This window comes from Panthera leo, chromosome B2 (genome assembly GCF_018350215.1).
Source record: "Panthera leo isolate Ple1 chromosome B2, P.leo_Ple1_pat1.1, whole genome shotgun sequence".
Classification (NCBI taxonomy): Eukaryota; Metazoa; Chordata; class Mammalia; order Carnivora; family Felidae; genus Panthera; species Panthera leo.
Window position 1 is genome coordinate 36,834,923 of NC_056683.1, and position 17,670 is coordinate 36,852,592.

The following is a 17,670-nucleotide window of genomic DNA, read 5'->3' on the forward strand; positions in this document are numbered from 1 at the left end:
CGTTACAAGTACAGCAGTCCTAGGTATTGACATTTAAAAAAAATCTCCTGTAATCTTTGCTAATATTGATAGGACTCAAATCGATGCATTTACAGTAAAAATTCTCTTAACCAGTTTCCACTTCACTGATTATTGCTTTGATTTGACTTACCATTTCCTCAGTAAAGAACTGATGCCCTGGCGGGCTGAATAACTATAACCAGTTGGTCACTCTCTTGGACACCTGCACACTTCCACTTACCTGATGAGTTGTGTGCTTATCAAGTCAGTCGTGTCCACTGACAGATCACATGTTCAAGAGTTATTCTTGTAGTTATAAGTATATAATTTAATGAAATATATAAAACAATAAAATGAGTTTATGTACAAGGAAAGCTGAATATCCTGAAGAACTCTCAAAGACAGCTAAAATAACTTGCTCCTGAATTAGAGGCAAAAAAACATGTGAATAAGGAGAAAAGCATGAAACTATGGATTCTGAACTCAGATTCCTTTGTAAATGCTTTAAGTTCACACTCCACTTTAAAGAAACTAGATTTTAGATCTTAGGCCAGTGGTTCTCCACAGGGCATTACTGACCCCTAGGGGTAGTTTTGGAAACTCGTGGGGCATTTTTGGTTGGGTTTCACAACTGGTTCTTACTGGACAAGGGATAGGGCTGTGAGACATCCTGTAAAGGCCTGCACAACTTTGAAAAATCTCACCGAGTATTCATACAGGTAAAAAGCTTGCATTTCCCTTCAAGGAAGTGGGCTTCACATATTGATTACCTTCCATGGAGCACAGAGTGGAAAGAGGGTGGGTGGAAATTGACTTCACAGTGAAGAAACAACAAAAGCTACCTCAGCCAAGTGATCAAGATTAATAGCAACATTGATACATCGTGTTGATAATGTGCACCCTTGATCAGAAGTGCTGAGGACACTTTATAGGCTTTCTCCTAAAAACCCATAATACCAGTTTCATTATGAGAAAAAATTCATATTAATAAAATTCCAACTGAGAAACACTCTATTTAGCACTCCTCAAAACTATTAAAATTCTCAAAAACAAGGAAAGTGTGAAAAGCTATCACATCCTACTGGAGTCTAAGGAGACACGACAACTATATGTAATATGGTATCCTGAATAGGATCCTGTAACAAAGAAAAGTAGCTGAAAACTAAGGAAATGTGAATAAAGTGTAGACTTCAGTTCATTAGTGGTGACAAAGGTACCATACTAATGTAAGATTTTAAAAATAAAGGAAACTGGGTATGGGGTATATGGGAACTGTGCTATCTTTGCAACATTTCTATAAATCTAAAACTATTCTAAAATTTCTAAAAATGTAAAGTACAAATTTGCAACCAGTAGGTAAGTCCTGCACAGGATAGTGCTGATAGGCAACTATTATAACCTTCAAAGTGGCTAAGAGACTAGACCTTAATGGTTCCCACCACAAAAAAAGACATATTTATGTGACATGATAGAGGGGTTAGCTAGCTCTAGCAATCATACTACAATATATAAATGTATCAAATATACACCTTAAACTTACTCTATCAATATTACTTCAATAAAAAAATTATAAACCCACCTTTTTATTATCTGAGCCTAGAACTCCTATTTTACTTGTTACTTATATCATTTTAATATTCGCTAGGGACAAACTTTCCTACCTACAGAAGGAATACTATTCTTTTATTCAAAACTTTAGCAAGAATTTGATCACCATTTTGGAAAATGACATTTTAAACAGTAACATTATTCATGTTCTTTGGCCAATAACACATACTTGTTATCATCATTACATACATACGTAAACTTACAGCTCTTTATAAATCATGAATTCGGTCTTTATTTTAAAATATCCAGGGGCGCCTGGGTGGCTCAGTCGGTTGAGCGTCCGACTTCGGCTCAGGTCATGATCTCGCAGTCTGTGGGTTCGAGCCCCGCATCGGGCTCTGTGCTGACAGCTCAGAGCCTGGAGCCTGCTTCTGATTCTGTGTCTCCCTCTCTCTCTGCCCCTCCCCTGCTCATGCTCTGTCTCTCTCTCTGTCAAAAATAAACATTAAAAAAAAATTTATAAAATATCTAATAGTGTTGGGCACCTGGGTGGCTCATTTGGTTAAGCAGCTGCTTCAGTTCGGGTCATAATCTCACGGTTCATGGGTTAGAGCCCCACATTGGGCTCTGCACACACAGTGGAGCCTGCTTTGGATTCTCTCTCTCCTCTCTCTGTCCCTCCCCAACTCATGCTTTCTCTCTCAAAAATAAACTGAAAAAAGATAATAAAATATCTAATAGGGTTAACAGTACTTGAGTGAGCAGTTTTACTTTTTCACACCTAAGAGGAAGCACCTGACTTCATTGTTTTCTAGTGTAGTAGTATCTGGGCATTTGTATGTTAAAATTCATGTTGTATTACAAATTGGTTTCACTTTTCCTTTATATTACAATAGAGTCACTGGACTGACCATTTCTGGAATTGTGTATATAGGTAAATTATATGTGAATTTCATTTTAGGATAGTGGGTGTGATCGATGTTATAAATGTTCCCACGTAATAATAAAAAGAGTCTGCTAAGTCTGATAGGGTTGAGAACTACAATCTCAGACCAGGCTTTTCAAGGGCAGGAAATGTCTGATTTCTTACAGGTCCTCAACATTTAGTTTCACCCTGTTGCAGTTTCTGTTTATGCTACTCAGAAGCCGTTATTTGCTCCTCCACATTGTGGAAGTCTCAGTTTTGACCCAGTGCCCATCCTCAGGTGGGCAAGTAAATATGATCCATCTAAGCCAGAGAGGCCATTCCCTTTGTCAGTGATTAAAAACAGGCAAGTGATCCAGATGTAGTCAAGACATGAGGGGAATGCTGAGGAGTTTTGGGAAAGGCTTTAAAGTCATTAAAGACACAGGAGGAACGAAAGTCATTTCTTTTACTGGACATTGTTGGATTATACTGGACACCTGGAATCGTGGTAGGCATGCACCTTTGATCATGAGTATTAGTAGCCCAGAAAGAAAATGCTGAGAATGTCAGTTTGGGAAGGGTGGAAGGAAACCAGCGATCTTGATATTTCTGAACCCTCTATCAACCCATTTTTAGAACCTCTGAAGTGCTTGACATCTGATAGTGTTGGGTCTTTTCTTATTGCCAGCAGCAAGCATCCTTACTAATATAACCCTCTTCACAAGCAGTTGTGTTGCTAAGGAGTATTTATACACACTGTAAGCATCGTGCTCAGAATGCTATGTAGGGAAGCTACAGGAATTCTCTCTCAGCCATCAGCACCTACTTCAAACCACTGTATTATAACTGAGTCCCAGGCTTAGCTGTGAAGGACTCACATGAGACTGATTTTACATTGACAGCTACACAGTCTTGTGGTCCAATTGTGGAAAACAAGAAAACTTGTGCTCTATGTCACTATTTCATATCACCACTTTTAGGTAAGTTAATTGGGAAATCGCTGAATTGTCCCAATCCCTCACCTGGTGATCCAATATACATCTTCTCAATGCATACAGAGATGAATTAAGGAATACACAAAGGCTGTCTTTTGGCAAGTTTTACTTAGCAAGTAGAGCAAGCTTCTTTCCATAGAAACAAGGTTTAAATGACTGACTTGTAAATCTAGTCACCCTCCCATTTGATAATTCTAGTACCTAACATGTGACATTGGTCTTCGTTGGTTCCCACAAGTCACCTTTTGATAGTTGGTCCTTCTTCTTTTGTACTTTTCCTCCCACATTGTTTTATCCCTATTTACTCTTTCCACCTTTCCCACACTCCCTTATATACACTATCTGCTTTTGTAGGATATGCAGATTTACAGCTATTCCAAGTTCAGAGTGAGCCTGTAAGCCCTTTCAAATTTCTGCAGGCTTTCTTAAAAAGAACTGGACAGTTTACAAATTAAACACGGTCTTATTTAAAAGTGTACTTTATTTCAGTCTGTAAGTCCTGCTGTTTGTTTGACTTGCTCACATAATCCATTCCATCCAAAAAAGAAATGTCAGGTGCTTGTAGCCATGTTAGCACAGTTGGCACAGCCTACCCAAAGGTCTTCCACTGGAGCCTATGGAAAATCTAAAATGTCAGGTAAACCACAAACTGGACGTTCTTATTCTCTGGGCCACGAGATTGTCAAAATCAGTTTGGTTTCTTAAAATCCACCAAATATCAATGGCAAGGAAGACCATAGAGCTGCTCTCTGATAACTAAGTAATGTTGTCACTGAACATAATTTACCCTAAATGATTACTTGGCATCAGGAAGACCTTGGGGTAGGGGCTTTTCACGAGTAATACAAGCGCTGCTTGCCCAGGAATAAGCAGGTGTCCCCAGAGCAGGTGTGTGCTACAGACTTCCTCCACCCTTTCTTCCCTCTCCGTGGTTCTCAGGGCCCAGAGCTGAGAGGACAGTTGTGTTCAAGCTCACTGGAGGTTTGCACAGCAGAGATGAGTGGAGAAGGTATTGTGAGGCACTAATTTTTGAGGTAAAATCTAAACGCTAAAAATGATCATCAGAGCTCAAGCACTGGAGCCTATTTATATTGCCTTCAATTCCATTAAAGTTATTTACGTGTCTAGCCTGCTTGCTTTCTCTCAGGATGAAGGATAGCTGGGAGGTTTAAACCAGATACAGTATGCGACAGTCTAGCCCAGTGTCTGCATACCCAGTAAATATTACTCCCATCTACCTCCCCATCCCCAAATAAAGAGGTTAGTCCTTGAACTTTGAAAGTACTTCGTGAATAAGGAGAAATTAGTTTTCCTATCAACATCCTTGTCAGTCTGATTCTGAATTGCTCCCAAGACTACCTTCTCTTTTGTAAAATAAACACCTAATACTGTTTGAAATATACATGAAGTTTCATTTTTGTTCACTGTTCTTTACTTTCCATTGTGAAGTTATTTCTGAAGAACTGAAACCCCAGAAGGTAACCACAACAAAAACTTGTCAATTTTTTTTTTTTTTTTTTTTTTTTTTTTTTTGAGAATGAGGATTCAAAGGCAGACTTGTAGAGAAGTCATATTCATATTTAGGTAACAGAAGCCAAATGCAGCCTCTGAAGGGAACTGTTCTAATTATTATCTAAAAAAGTAAAGTTATATAACTACATTCAAGGACACAAGACAAAGCACTACTTTAAAACCAGAATGACTGAACAGTTAGGTGAAACACATAGCTGAAATAGAAAAGGGGAATGGACTTCAGAACAATTTGAATTGGGACAATGATCCTTCAGTCCTAGATGTTTCTATTATCTGAATATCTTGATTAACACTATTTCCTTTTTACCTCCCACAAGGTCTTCACTGAAATCACAAAGCAGTATTCTCACAGAACTAAATAATGGTTGTCATTTTGTTAGGATTCAAAATTTCAATCCAGTAGCCATCAGGATCTTGAATAAATGCCAGGCCTTTCATTTTACCTGTAAGATAAAATGATTTTCATTATAGAGAGACTTTAAAATTTTTTTTAATATTTTTTATTTTATTGTTCATTTAGAATATTTTTTATTCAAATTTTATTTTATTTTATTTTTATTTTCTTAAATTTACATCCAAATTAGCATATAGTGCAACAATGATTTCAGGAGTAGATTCCTTAGTGCCCCTTACCCATTTAGCCCATCCCCCCTCCCACAACCCCTCCAGTAACCCTCTGTTTGTTCTCCGTATTTATGAGTCTCTTATGCTTTGTCCCCCTCCCTGTTTTTATATTATTTTTCTTTCCCTTCCCTTGTGTTCATCTGTTTTGTCTCTTTTTTTTTTTTTTTAAATTTTTTTTTCAACGTTTTTTTTTTATTTATTTTTGGGACAGAGAGAGACAGAGCATGAACGGGGGAGGGGCAGAGAGAGAGGGAGACACAGAATCAGAAACAGGCTCCAGGCTCTGAGCCATCAGCCCAGAGCCTGACGCGGGGCTCGAACTCACAGACCGCGAGATCGTGACCTGGCTGAAGTCGGACGCTTAACTGACTGCGCCACCCAGGCGCCCCCATCTGTTTTGTCTCTTAAAGTCCTCATATGTTTGTCTTTCTCTGACTAATTTCACTTAGCATAATACCCTCCAGTTCCATCCACATAGTTGCAAATGGCAAGATTTCATTCTTCATTGCCGAGTAATACTCCATTGTATATATATACCACATCTTCTTTATCCATTCGTCCATTGATGGACATTTGGGCTCTTTCCATACTTTGGCTATTATTGATAGTGCTGCTATAAACATTGGGGTGCATGTGTCCCTTCGAAACAGCACACCTGTATCCCTTGGATAAATGCCTAGTAATGCAATTGCTGGGTCGTAGGGTAGTTCTATTTTTAGTTTTTTGAGGAACCTCCATACTGTTTTCCAGAGTGGCTGCACCAGCTTGCATTCCCATTTATTCAAATTTTAATCTGCATTTTAACAAAATACGTTGTTTTGTTTATAGTTTTAACCTTAAAAAATTCTGTCAGTGTTGCCCAAATACATGTTTCTGAGAATAACTCGCATAGTATCTTCTACACATAGCTGGAAGCCAACTCTCCTGAAATAAACTGTGGGACCAGCTGCAATTTTAGGCATCAGATTTTTACTTCATCTTCATGATATATTTCATGCTACCCGTTGAGTAGTCAAAGAGACAGTCTTATTTAAAAAAAACTTGTTTTGTATTTATTTATTTTGAAAGATGGAAAAAGCACGAGCAGGGGAGGGGCAGAGAGAGGAGCAGGGAGAGAATCCCAAGCAGGCTCCACATGGCCAGCACAGAGACCGATGTGGGGCTCGAACCCATGAACTGTGAGATCATGACCTGAGCTGAAACCAAGAGCCGACACATAACCCACTGAGCCACGCAGGTGCCCCAAGACTGTCTCATTTTAAAGAGGAAAATAAACTAAGGAGGTGTTGGAGCAGGCAGCATGGCATACCCACACAGCCAAAAGAGTCATTGGCTTGGGGCATAACAAACTCTTTAAACACTATTCTAAGTCACTCGAGCTCTGCCAGTCAGTCTTTCTCCCAGGAATTCATAACTGGGATTGAGAAGCTAGAAGGTCTAGTAGTAGAGTTGTTTGCTTAAGTGCAGAAATGTGACCTCAGCAATCTATTTTGGGACCAAGATGCTAAATTAGTTGGACTCCTATCTCTCTCTGGCTCTTTTCCCCAAGATCAGCCCCAGAGGAACATATATGGAAAATGAAAGAAAAAAAAAAGTGAGACACCCTTGAGGTGATGACTGAGGACTGGAAAAAGTGGGGGTGGGGTGACTGTTTTAACCTGGTCCATGTGGGAATGGATAGGGACCAGAAGGCAGTCCATCACAGCTGTGGGAGAATAAACAGAAGGGGTTTTGTTAATTTGGCTCTTGCTCCTCCCTGTGCCTTGAGCATCAGCTCCTACCCCCACGCTGGGGGAGGTTCAAACTACTAGTTCAGATGTCCTCAGGAGTAATTAAGGGCAGTACCAAGTCTTATGCCTGTGAGGAACGGACAAAAACAGGTGAGAAACAACTGATCTCCCCAGCCTTCACTTTCCACACAAGGTTAGGGAATAACCATCTCGGAAGGAAGTGCCTCCTACTAATACTCCTTTTCTCTGAGGGACAAGGGGGAAGATGTGACCTGAAGAGCTGCTCTGCAAAACATGAGGTGTTTAACTCTCGTTTTCAGGTGGCTAGGAATCTCTGCCTGGCCCATCTTCCTGAGATTGTGTGAGCTGTTAAAGAGTGGGGTCTAGCCTCCCCCAGTTCACATTCTCTGATGCACTGCAACAGTAACAGTTGCAATGAAAAGACTCCTCAGAGACCAAAGTAACAAGAATTTGAGGAACATAACCATAAAACAGTGGATTATAGATTCGAACAGAACAAATATCAAACCAATGGGCCAAGAGCTATTAAAATATATAAAAGTGGGGGGTGCCTGGCTGGCTCAGTCAGAAGAGCATATGACTCATGATGTCACGGTCCTGAGTTCAAAGGAAAGTAAACTTAAGGTTTTACATTCAACAAAACTGCCATTCATAGAGAAAGGTATGGGTCTGAGGTATACAAAGTTAAAACTTTTGCCTCACAAACCCTTTAAAAACTATTTTGGTTGAGATTCTTAGTAAAGGGACAGAAAAACCCACAAGATGCTGTAAGAGATACACAGAGAAAAGGTCGTCAAATACTTTGATATATGTATTATTTTCAAAAAGCCAAGGCCAAGTGGCACCTGGCTAGGTCAGTTGGTAGAGCACGTGACTCTTGATCTCAGGGTTATAAGTCTTAACCCCACATTGGGTACAGAGGCCACTGAAAAATAAAAACAAAAAACAAAAAACAAAAAAAACACAAGGCCAAAGAAAGGAAAAATATATCAGTAATATCCCACTCTGGGAGGATATCTGGATATCAAATCTTTTCATGGAAAACAAAAGGATTAAAATGAAATGTGAACTCTTTCAAACAAAAATTGAAATAATAAATTATGATGGCAGAAACAGATCTAAGTAAAATAATCATAGTATGTGTAAATCCAACAAAATGTAGATATATACACTATTTCTAGAGACGGACTTAAAACCTAAGGACATGCAAGGGTTGCAGAAGAATGAAAATGAAATACCAGCCATTATTAACCAAGAAGATGTGGTGTAGTTACATGAAAATCAGATAAAATAGGCCTTATGGAACTTGTTTTTGGATGGCTAGATACATGCTGAAATAGTAAAAACTGGTGGCCAGTGACAGAATGTGGTAAAGTCAAAAGTGGGGGAGAGAGCCTAGGATTTTTTTGTTTTTTAAGTAGTCTCCATGCCCAGCGCAGAGCCCAACACGGGGCCTGAACTCACAACCCTGAGATTAAGACCTGAGGTGAGACCAAGAGTCAAATGCTTAACCAACTGAGCCACCCAGGTGCCTGAGAACATAGGTTTTTGATGGCTCTTCCAGACTCTGAGTCTAGTCCCTTGTGAAGCCACCCTAGTTGCTGTCTTAGTTCCCTAAGATACCCAGGTATTTTTCCAATAATTCCTCTGTTTTCCTTACACTGGTTGAAACAGACTTCTTCAAAGTTCCTTGCACCCAGAGGGACTGACTATATCAGTACCCTCTGTGGGTGCTTAGTAAATGTTACGTAACTCAAAGGAGAGGCCTGCGGAAAACCAGTAGCAGACTCACCATCATCAGGTTTCTTCACAAATTTAACTCCCAGTTCTTCAAATCTTTTACAAGCACCATGTACATCAGGAACAGCAATTCCAATGTGACCTGAGGTGGTCATCCCCAAAACAAGGCAGGCAGAAGGAAGAAATAATTACTTCAGGGTATCCAAGTATCACAAGTAGCTTCCAAAAGTAGTTTATTTCAAAATATAAGACACCTGAAAACAGACTGAGTCAAATAAGTTCAAAACATATAGTAAAGAACAAGAATCTAAGTCTTGGTTGGGTATAATAATCAGTAGCTCTGAATAATAAATTATGTAAAAGAGGCCTGATAGTGGGGCTCATGCATAGTTCAATCTGTTAAGAATTACTATATCATGAAAGAGTAATCCTTTATTCATACTGAATAGGTTTGTTGTGGACACTGCATACATAGCAGCCAATATAAACCTACAATCCTGTCATCCTGACTGAGAGATTATAGACGGGGGCAGAAGTGTATGCTAGCAGAAATGGGGATTCTTATCAACCACAGGTTTTGTTTTTTAAATTAAAAAGTCCACTGGAAGTATAATACTGAGACTGAAAAGTAAAATCATTGTGAGAGAGTAAATGTAGAGTTTAGGTAGAGACTACAAAATTAAGCAATTCCTAAATCAAATTTTTCCTGGAAAATGAAAATAACCATACTCCTAAGAAGTTGATTATTCTTAATATGTACACAATGCACAAATCACACAAATCCATGTATATTACATACGCATAGGCAAACGTACCAAATCCTCGAGGGTCTGAGTTGCCACTGTGGTAACTCTGGGTCTCATCATCTTCGGTGCCCCAGTTGCTACAAAAGGAGGGAAAACATAATTACAAGTGACTGGTAGAACAGATATTCTGAAAAGAAAATTGCAACAATCTCTTTGAAATCATACCATTTAAATATACTTGGTTTATTCCTTACTACTGTAAATATTAAGTTTTCAACCACAGAAAAGGCAAATGGGCAAAATATGATTTTAATTAGGCTAGGGAGACAATAAAACCAGGCATCTGGATAAGACCAATAATGATACCAACAGCAACTGTCATTTATTGTACTTTATTGAGGATACTTTCTTTGAGGACTTCATTAAATCTTTAACAACAGCTCTGTGGGCTAGATTTGAGTCCCCATTTCATAAATGAGACTGCCATGGAGGGAGGTGACAGAACTTGTTCAGGGTGGCAGAGCCAGACTCATGTCTAGTCTGTCTGATTCCAGAGCTGTTTTGAATCAGGGACACACTAAATCACACACTCTGAAATAAATGCTCTTTTGTTAGTTGTTCAAAAGGACACAGAAACAACGTAAAAAATTAAAAAAAAAAAACATTTCTAAAATCCTGAAGTTATGAAGACATTAGTTACAGTGCTTCAACATTCATTAGCTGTAGTTTGGCAAGTATCTTGCCAATTCAGTCCTACATTCTCTATCTAAAAGACAAACTAGCCCTACCCCCTTGCCCTACCCACCAAAACAGTACAAAGACCAAAGATCCATGATAAAAGACTCAAACTGTTGTAAGGAAAAAAAGGTTTAAGAAAATGTAGAATATATATAAAAAGATAAAAACTCATACTCACTGTGTCAGTTCAAGTGTGGCTTTCCTGGAGAACACCCATGCTACTTTTTCATTTTTATCTTTTGGGATGTCATTTTTTTCCTCATAAGCCAAGAAATAGATTGAAAATTTCATAGTGGGAAAATCTGATTTTTGGAGTAGCCTACAATTAAATAACAAGTTAATCAATTAACAATAGGAAAATTTGACTCATTAAAATCAGTATGACAATATTCAAGTTCTACTAAGAATAAAAGCCCTATGTAGTGAGGCTATTTAATAGGAAAAACAGGAAAATCAATGAAAATATCTCACTAAAAAAAAACCTATTTATCTGTAAATATCAGTGAAATTAAAAAATTTTAAAAAGCAAACTTTCATAATTCAATTTTTCAAATATAATAAAACTTATTTGGGATTATGGTACTTGCTTATAAATGGCAAAATATCTTCAAAAGAAAATTTTGTCTAATTTTGGTGAAAAATACAATGTATTACCTTATTGTTCTTTCAGATATATGGCATTCAGTTAAATAAAATACATTTACTGAGTTCTTACTATGCCAAAATTAGGAAAAGAAACTAAGGATAAATGGTTAAAAGAGAAGGAAGGACAGATGAGTATCACAGAAAATGGGAATGTCAATGAGAAAGTGGTTAACCATATGAGATCCTGCAGAAAGGTCAAACAGCATTAAGACTGAGAATGGGTCACTGGATATGGAAAGGTCCTGCGAGGCCACTCTCAGCAGCATGGGGCAGGAGAGAAGGGAAGGTACCCAGGTAAAACAGCAAGCATGGTTGACCTATATAGGTGATCGGTGATAATGGGAAAGAGGGCAAGGGAGCAGAAGGCAAGAATCATGCTAGAATGGAGAAGACTTAAGATTGTTTGTAGGTTGAGGGAAAAGAGCCATGTAAAGGCCACTTTTATGCAAACAGGCTTGAGCCATGGAATGTAGAAAGGGCCTATAGGGACCACCTGGCTGAACACAGACAGGCCCATCAGGCGCCCCACCTCACAGGCCCTAATTAACCAATAGGCTACTTACAACCAGGAAGAGCTACCAAAAAAGGAAGAATTCCATACATTGCCATACGTCCTCATCTTTCCCTTTAAAAACAGCCCCCACCCACTGCTTCCTTGCAGACACCTCTCCTTTGCTGTCTTGCCCCCCACTCCCCTGCAGTATATTCAATAAACTTCTATACCCTTTGTTCTGCCTCAGGTGAATTCTCCCACCTCCCGTGCCACAGCTTCCTCCCAACTGATTGTTGCCCCACGTTTGGGGCACAGCCTCTAATGGAGAGACATCCTATTTAGACACCACAAGCCAGCAGAAAGGGAATAACTGATGTGAGACAAAGAGTGAATGAATTACTAATCCTAAAGTTTTAAAAAACGTAATTGAAGTCATGGCCTATAAAGTGAGTTTAAAGAGTATAAGATTACTTTGCAAGGAGTAGGGTAGAATGAGGATGTATGCAATTTTATTTAGATTATTGAGGATTAAGCGCTCAAAGATGGCCCTATTTGTAATCAATAAGAGGGAATGGTTGAAGCCTACCTAGCAAATGGAAATTTCTAAGTTCTATTTCAAGTCTTTCAATTATCACTGCTATGTAATATGCCTTGGTCCACTGAGACCCAGACATTGACTTATCACAAATAAGATTTACTCTAACATGTTTATAATAAGGCATCAAACACCTCAAATACCGTCATGAAAAACAATCTCTGCACTTACTAAAACAGATTGCACAAGCCTTACAGACCAATCACGTGGGAACTAGAGCAAATAAACCTGTTGTATAACCTGCTTTTCTCAGCTGAGTATATCTTTCAGTATAATGTCAAGTTGCACCCTGTTTGGAGGCTCTTGAAAAACAAGGTCAACACTGGAGTCGATCAGACCTGGATTCAAATTCCTGCTCTGCCATGTACCCATTGTGGCATCTGGGGCCAGTAACTTAATGTCTTTAAACTCTGGTTTCTTCCTTCATTTGTAAAATGGGATATAAACTATTTCATAAGCTACTACGGAAACTGTATGAAGAAACATATACAGTGCCTAGCAAATACCAAGTCTTCAATGTATTTGTTTTCACTCTTTTAAATGTACTGTAAACATACAAAACTACTTTCTCTGGAAAGAATAACAAGAAACTGCTAAGAGCAATAATCTTTGGGGAGAAGGACTGAGAAAGGGAGGTGACCATTTTTCATTTTGTATTTTTCTGAACTGGTCAGATTTTCTAAACAAACATATGCTGTATTACTTGAATTTTTCTCTCAATGGAAATTAGGCAGTAAAATAAAAATCATTTACTTTTATTCTTTATGTATCTATATTGTCAGAAACAAACAAACTCTCATGTTATCTAGGGAAACAAATCAAGAAAAATAAAAAGCTTTTAAGGATTACAAGATCAGTAGACACTACCTATTCAGCAAAAGAGAACACATGCTGTAAAAATGGGACGGATGGCCAGTTTTCAGTAAACTCATTTATTTGCTAAATAATGCATGTTTATAACTACATCTTTTCTGAAGTAAACAAGAGGCCATAACATTGAAAGGATTTGAACACATTAAGGGTTAAACTTGCAGCTCCCAGAGAGAACAGAGGTAGAGAACACACAAGTACTCATCCCTTGCTGTCCAGAGAGCCTGGTTGGCACAGAGAAGAACTTGACAGAAGCCCTGGCAGGTCAAACCTAGTCCCAGACTCCTGACCAAAAGGACTTCTGTGATTTTTTTTTTTTTTTTTTTACTTTAGTTTTGAGAGAGAGAGAGAGAGAGAGCGAGCAAGTGCACTCGCACAAGTTGGGGAGGGGCAGAGATAGAGGGAAACCCAAAATCCAAAGCAGGCTCCAGGCTCTGAGATGTGCAGGGCTTGAACTCATGAACTGTGAGATCATGACCTGAGCTGAAGTCAGACGCTTAACCAACTGAGCCACTCAGGCGCCCCAGGACTTCTGTGACTTTTGAAGAAAAGTTTAATCTGTTTTTTTTTATTTTTAATGAAAACATTCCCTATAGTTACAAAACTATGGGCACAGGGAGGGGCCAAGATGGCAGAACAGCATGGAAGTTTTTTTTGCCTCTCTTGCCCTTGAAATGCAGCTAGATCAACACCAAACCATCTTGCACATCTTGAAACCTGATATGAGGATTAACACAACAATCTGCACAACTTGAACCAGAGAACTCAGCAGGTATATGGTGCGGAGAGGTGAACTGGGGAAGAGAGAAACCATGTAGGGCAGGGAGCTGGTTTTGCTCGTGGAAAGGATAGAGACAACAGGGAGAGTACAGGAAAAGCACCCTGCCCCCTGAAAGCAGCTGAAGAGAAAGAGTGGAAACACCTGCAAGGGACTGAATGAGAAAGGGAGAAAGGAGAAAGGAAAGGGTTTAAATACCATTAATGACTCTATCTACAGGGGAGTAGAGTCTGAAACTCCGCAGCTTAATACCTGGCAGAGCTTTGATGGGAAGGGTGAATCCCCAGGAGCGGACGGTGAGGTCTGAGGGGTCCTCATGCCACACAGGGAGAGGCAATTCCCCTGCTGGGAGGACATATGGGAGAGGCTGTGCAGCCTCCCCACAGGCAAAAGTCCTAGTGGACCTGGGAAAACAGTCATATTCGCTAGTGGTAGAACAAGGACATTAAGGATTCACTGAAGCCTGGCATCAGATGTGTGTTGTGACTTACCATTATCCCTGAAAAGCTGCAGCTACACAATCACGCAAACTTTTTCTGGGGTGGGCTGGCACCTGGCTGCAGTCTCTAGGCATCTGCAGCAGCGCAGTCTCACAAACTTTCCTGGGGGTGGACCAGCACCTGGCCATTGCTCAGCATCTGAGGTGGTCAAAGCCGTAGGGCCCTCAGAAGTGAGGGGTTTGGAAACACAACCCCAGTTGAGCTAAAACTCAGGAGGGAGGTGCCGCCTGCCAAGCTGATGGCTTGATCACTGACAGTATAGAAGAGGGAAGTAGACAGAAGCCAGAGACAAAGGAGGGGTGCTTGACTGCCAGTGGGTGAGAGCACAGAGTTCTGATACTAGAGACTGGGTAGCTGGGTGACACCATTTTCACACCTCCAACACATGCGCATACACGCCTACACACGCCACAATGATCCACCCCAGTAAACTAAGCAGCACATCGAGTGGAGAACAAAGCTGTTACACCAAGCCCCAGCCAAATGGGTCAATGGTGCTCCAGAAGAACACCACAAGTGTCTCTGCCTGCTTAGTTTACAGACTATAAAGTGCTTCATAGTTTGACTTCTAGGGGAAACTGGATGTAATTTCAATCACATTTCTTTCTGTTCACTGGTCCATCTATTCAATGTTTTTTCTTTTTCTTTTCTTATTCTTGAATACAGAAAGAGAAAAAAATTTCTTTTTATTTCCTTTTTTATGAAAAAGATTTTAATTTTTTCTACAATAGTTTTTACTTTTTTGTAAATTTTTAAAATTCTATTTTACTTTCATCACTTCATTTTATTCTATTTTACTGTATTCATTTTTTTCATTTTCAAACATTTTCCTTTTTTTCTTTTTTATCTTTATCATTTTTTTCTCTATTGTATCAAGCTTCTTTCAACAACCAGACCAAACCACACCTAGAATCTAGCATCCTTTATTTGATTTCTTTGTGTTGTTTTTAATTTTTTCATTTTTATTTATTTATTTATTTTATTAATTCTTTTACTTCCTTCAAAATGATGAAATGAAGGAATTCACCCCAAAAGAAAGAACAGGAGGAAATGACAGCCAGGGACTTAATACAGACACAAGCAAGATATCTGAACCAGAATTTAGAATCACAATAATAACAATACTAGCTGGGGTTGAAAAAAGCATAGAATCCCTTTCTTCGGAGATAAAAGAAGTAAAATCTAGTCAGAACAAAGTTAAAAATGCTCTGAGATGCAATCTCAAATGGCTGCCATGGTGACAAGGATGGATGAAGCAGAAGGGCGAATCAGCAATATAAAGGACAAACTTATAGAGAATAATGAAGCAGAAAAAAAGAGGGAAACTAAGGCAAAAGAGCACGATATAAGAATTAGAGAACTCAGTGACTCATTAGAAAGGAATAACATCCGAATCATACAGGTCTCAGTAGATGAAGAGAGAGAAAAAGGGGTAGAAGGCTTATGTAAGCAAATCATAGCAGAAAACTTTCCTAACCTGGGGAAAGACACAAACATCAAAATCCAGGAAGCACAGAGAACTCCCATTAGATTCAACAAAAACCGACCATCAACAAGGCATATCATAGTCAAATTCACAAAATACTCAGGCAAGGAAAGAATCATGAAAGCAGCAAAGGAAAACAAGTCCTTAAACTACAAGGGAAGAGAGATCAGGTTCACAGCAGACCCATTCACAGCAACGTGTCAGGCCAGAAAGGAGTGGCAAGATATATTCAATGTGCTGAATTGGAAAAATATGCAACCAAAAATTCTTTATCCAGCAAGGTTGTCATTCAAAATAGAAGGAGATATAAAAAGATTCCCCCAAAAAAACTAAAGCAGTTTGTGACCATTAAACCAGCCCTGCAAGAAATTTTAAGGGGACTCTCTGAGGGGGAGAAAAGATGGAAAAAAAAAAAGACCAAAAACAACAAAGACTAGAAAGGACCAGAGAACACCACCAGAAATTCCAACTTTACAGGCAACATAATGGCAATAAATTCATATCTTTCAGTACTCACTTTACATGTCAATGGACTAAACACTCCAATCAAAAGACCAGGGTAACAGAATGGATGAGTAAACAAAAATCCATCTATATGCTGTTTATGAGAGACCCATTTTAATGACCTGAAGACACCTTCAGATTGAAATTAAGGGATGGAGAACCATCTATCATGCTAATGGTCAACAAAAGAAAGCCAGAGTAGCCACACTTATATCAGAGAATCTAGATTTTAAAATAAAGAATGTAACAAGAGATGAAGAAGGGCATTATATCATAATTAAGGGGTCTATCCACCAAGAAGATCCAACAATTGTAACATTTATGCTCCAAACTTGAGAGGACCCAAATATATAAATCAATTAATCACAAACATACAGAAACTCATTGATAATAATAGGGGACTTCAACACCCCACTTACAACAATGGACAGATCATCTAAACAGAAAATCAACAAGGAAACGATATTGTTGAATGACACACTGGACTGCACGGACTTAACATATATTCAGAACATTTCATCCCAAAGCAGCAGAATACACACTCTTCTCGAGTGCACATGGAACATTCCCCAGAATAGATCACATACTGGGACACAAATCAGCCCTTAACAACTACAAAAAGATCAAGATCATACCATGCGTATTTTCAGACCACAACACTATGAAACTCAAAATCAACCACAAGAAAAAATTTGGAAAGACAACAAATACTTGGAGATTAAAGAACATCCTACTAAAGAATGAATGGGCTAACCAATACGTGAAAGAGAAAATTTAAAAGTACATGGAAGCCAATGAAAATGATAACACCACAGCCCAAACCTCTGGGACGCAGCAAAGGCGGTCATAAGAGGGAAGTATATAGCAATCCAGGCCTTCCTAAAGAAGGTTGAAAGGTTTCAGATATGCGACCTAACCTTACACCTTAAAGAGCTGGAAAAAGAACAGCAAATAAAACCCCAAACCACCAAAAGACAGGGAATAATAAAGATTAGAGCAGAAATCAGTGCTATTGAAACCAAAATATATATATCTATCTATATATATATAGATAGATAGATAGATAGATAGATATATGAACAACAGATCAATGAAACCGGGAGCTGGTTCTTTGAAATAATTTAAAAAATTGATAAAACCCTAGCCAGTCTGATCAAAAAGAAAAAGGAAAGGACCCAAATAAATAAAATCAAGAATGAAAGAGGAGAGATCACAAC

The 17,670-nt window shown here is 38.9% G+C and overlaps 1 protein-coding gene across 1 annotated transcript in view; it reads right to left on the bottom strand.

Annotated features, from left to right (window-relative positions):
* Positions 1-3,911: 3,911 nt before the first annotated feature.
* Positions 3,912-17,670, bottom strand: part of GLO1 (glyoxalase I) — a 32,814-nt gene continuing 19,055 nt past the window's right edge. The window contains exons 3-6 of the mRNA XM_042938630.1: positions 10,761-10,901; positions 9,914-9,981; positions 9,151-9,240; positions 3,912-5,426 (exon numbers count right to left, since the gene is read on the bottom strand). Coding sequence (XP_042794564.1) covers positions 5,338-5,426; positions 9,151-9,240; positions 9,914-9,981; positions 10,761-10,901 — 388 coding nt within the window. The 3' untranslated portion in view covers positions 3,912-5,337. The remainder of the gene's footprint in view (positions 5,427-9,150; positions 9,241-9,913; positions 9,982-10,760; positions 10,902-17,670) is intronic.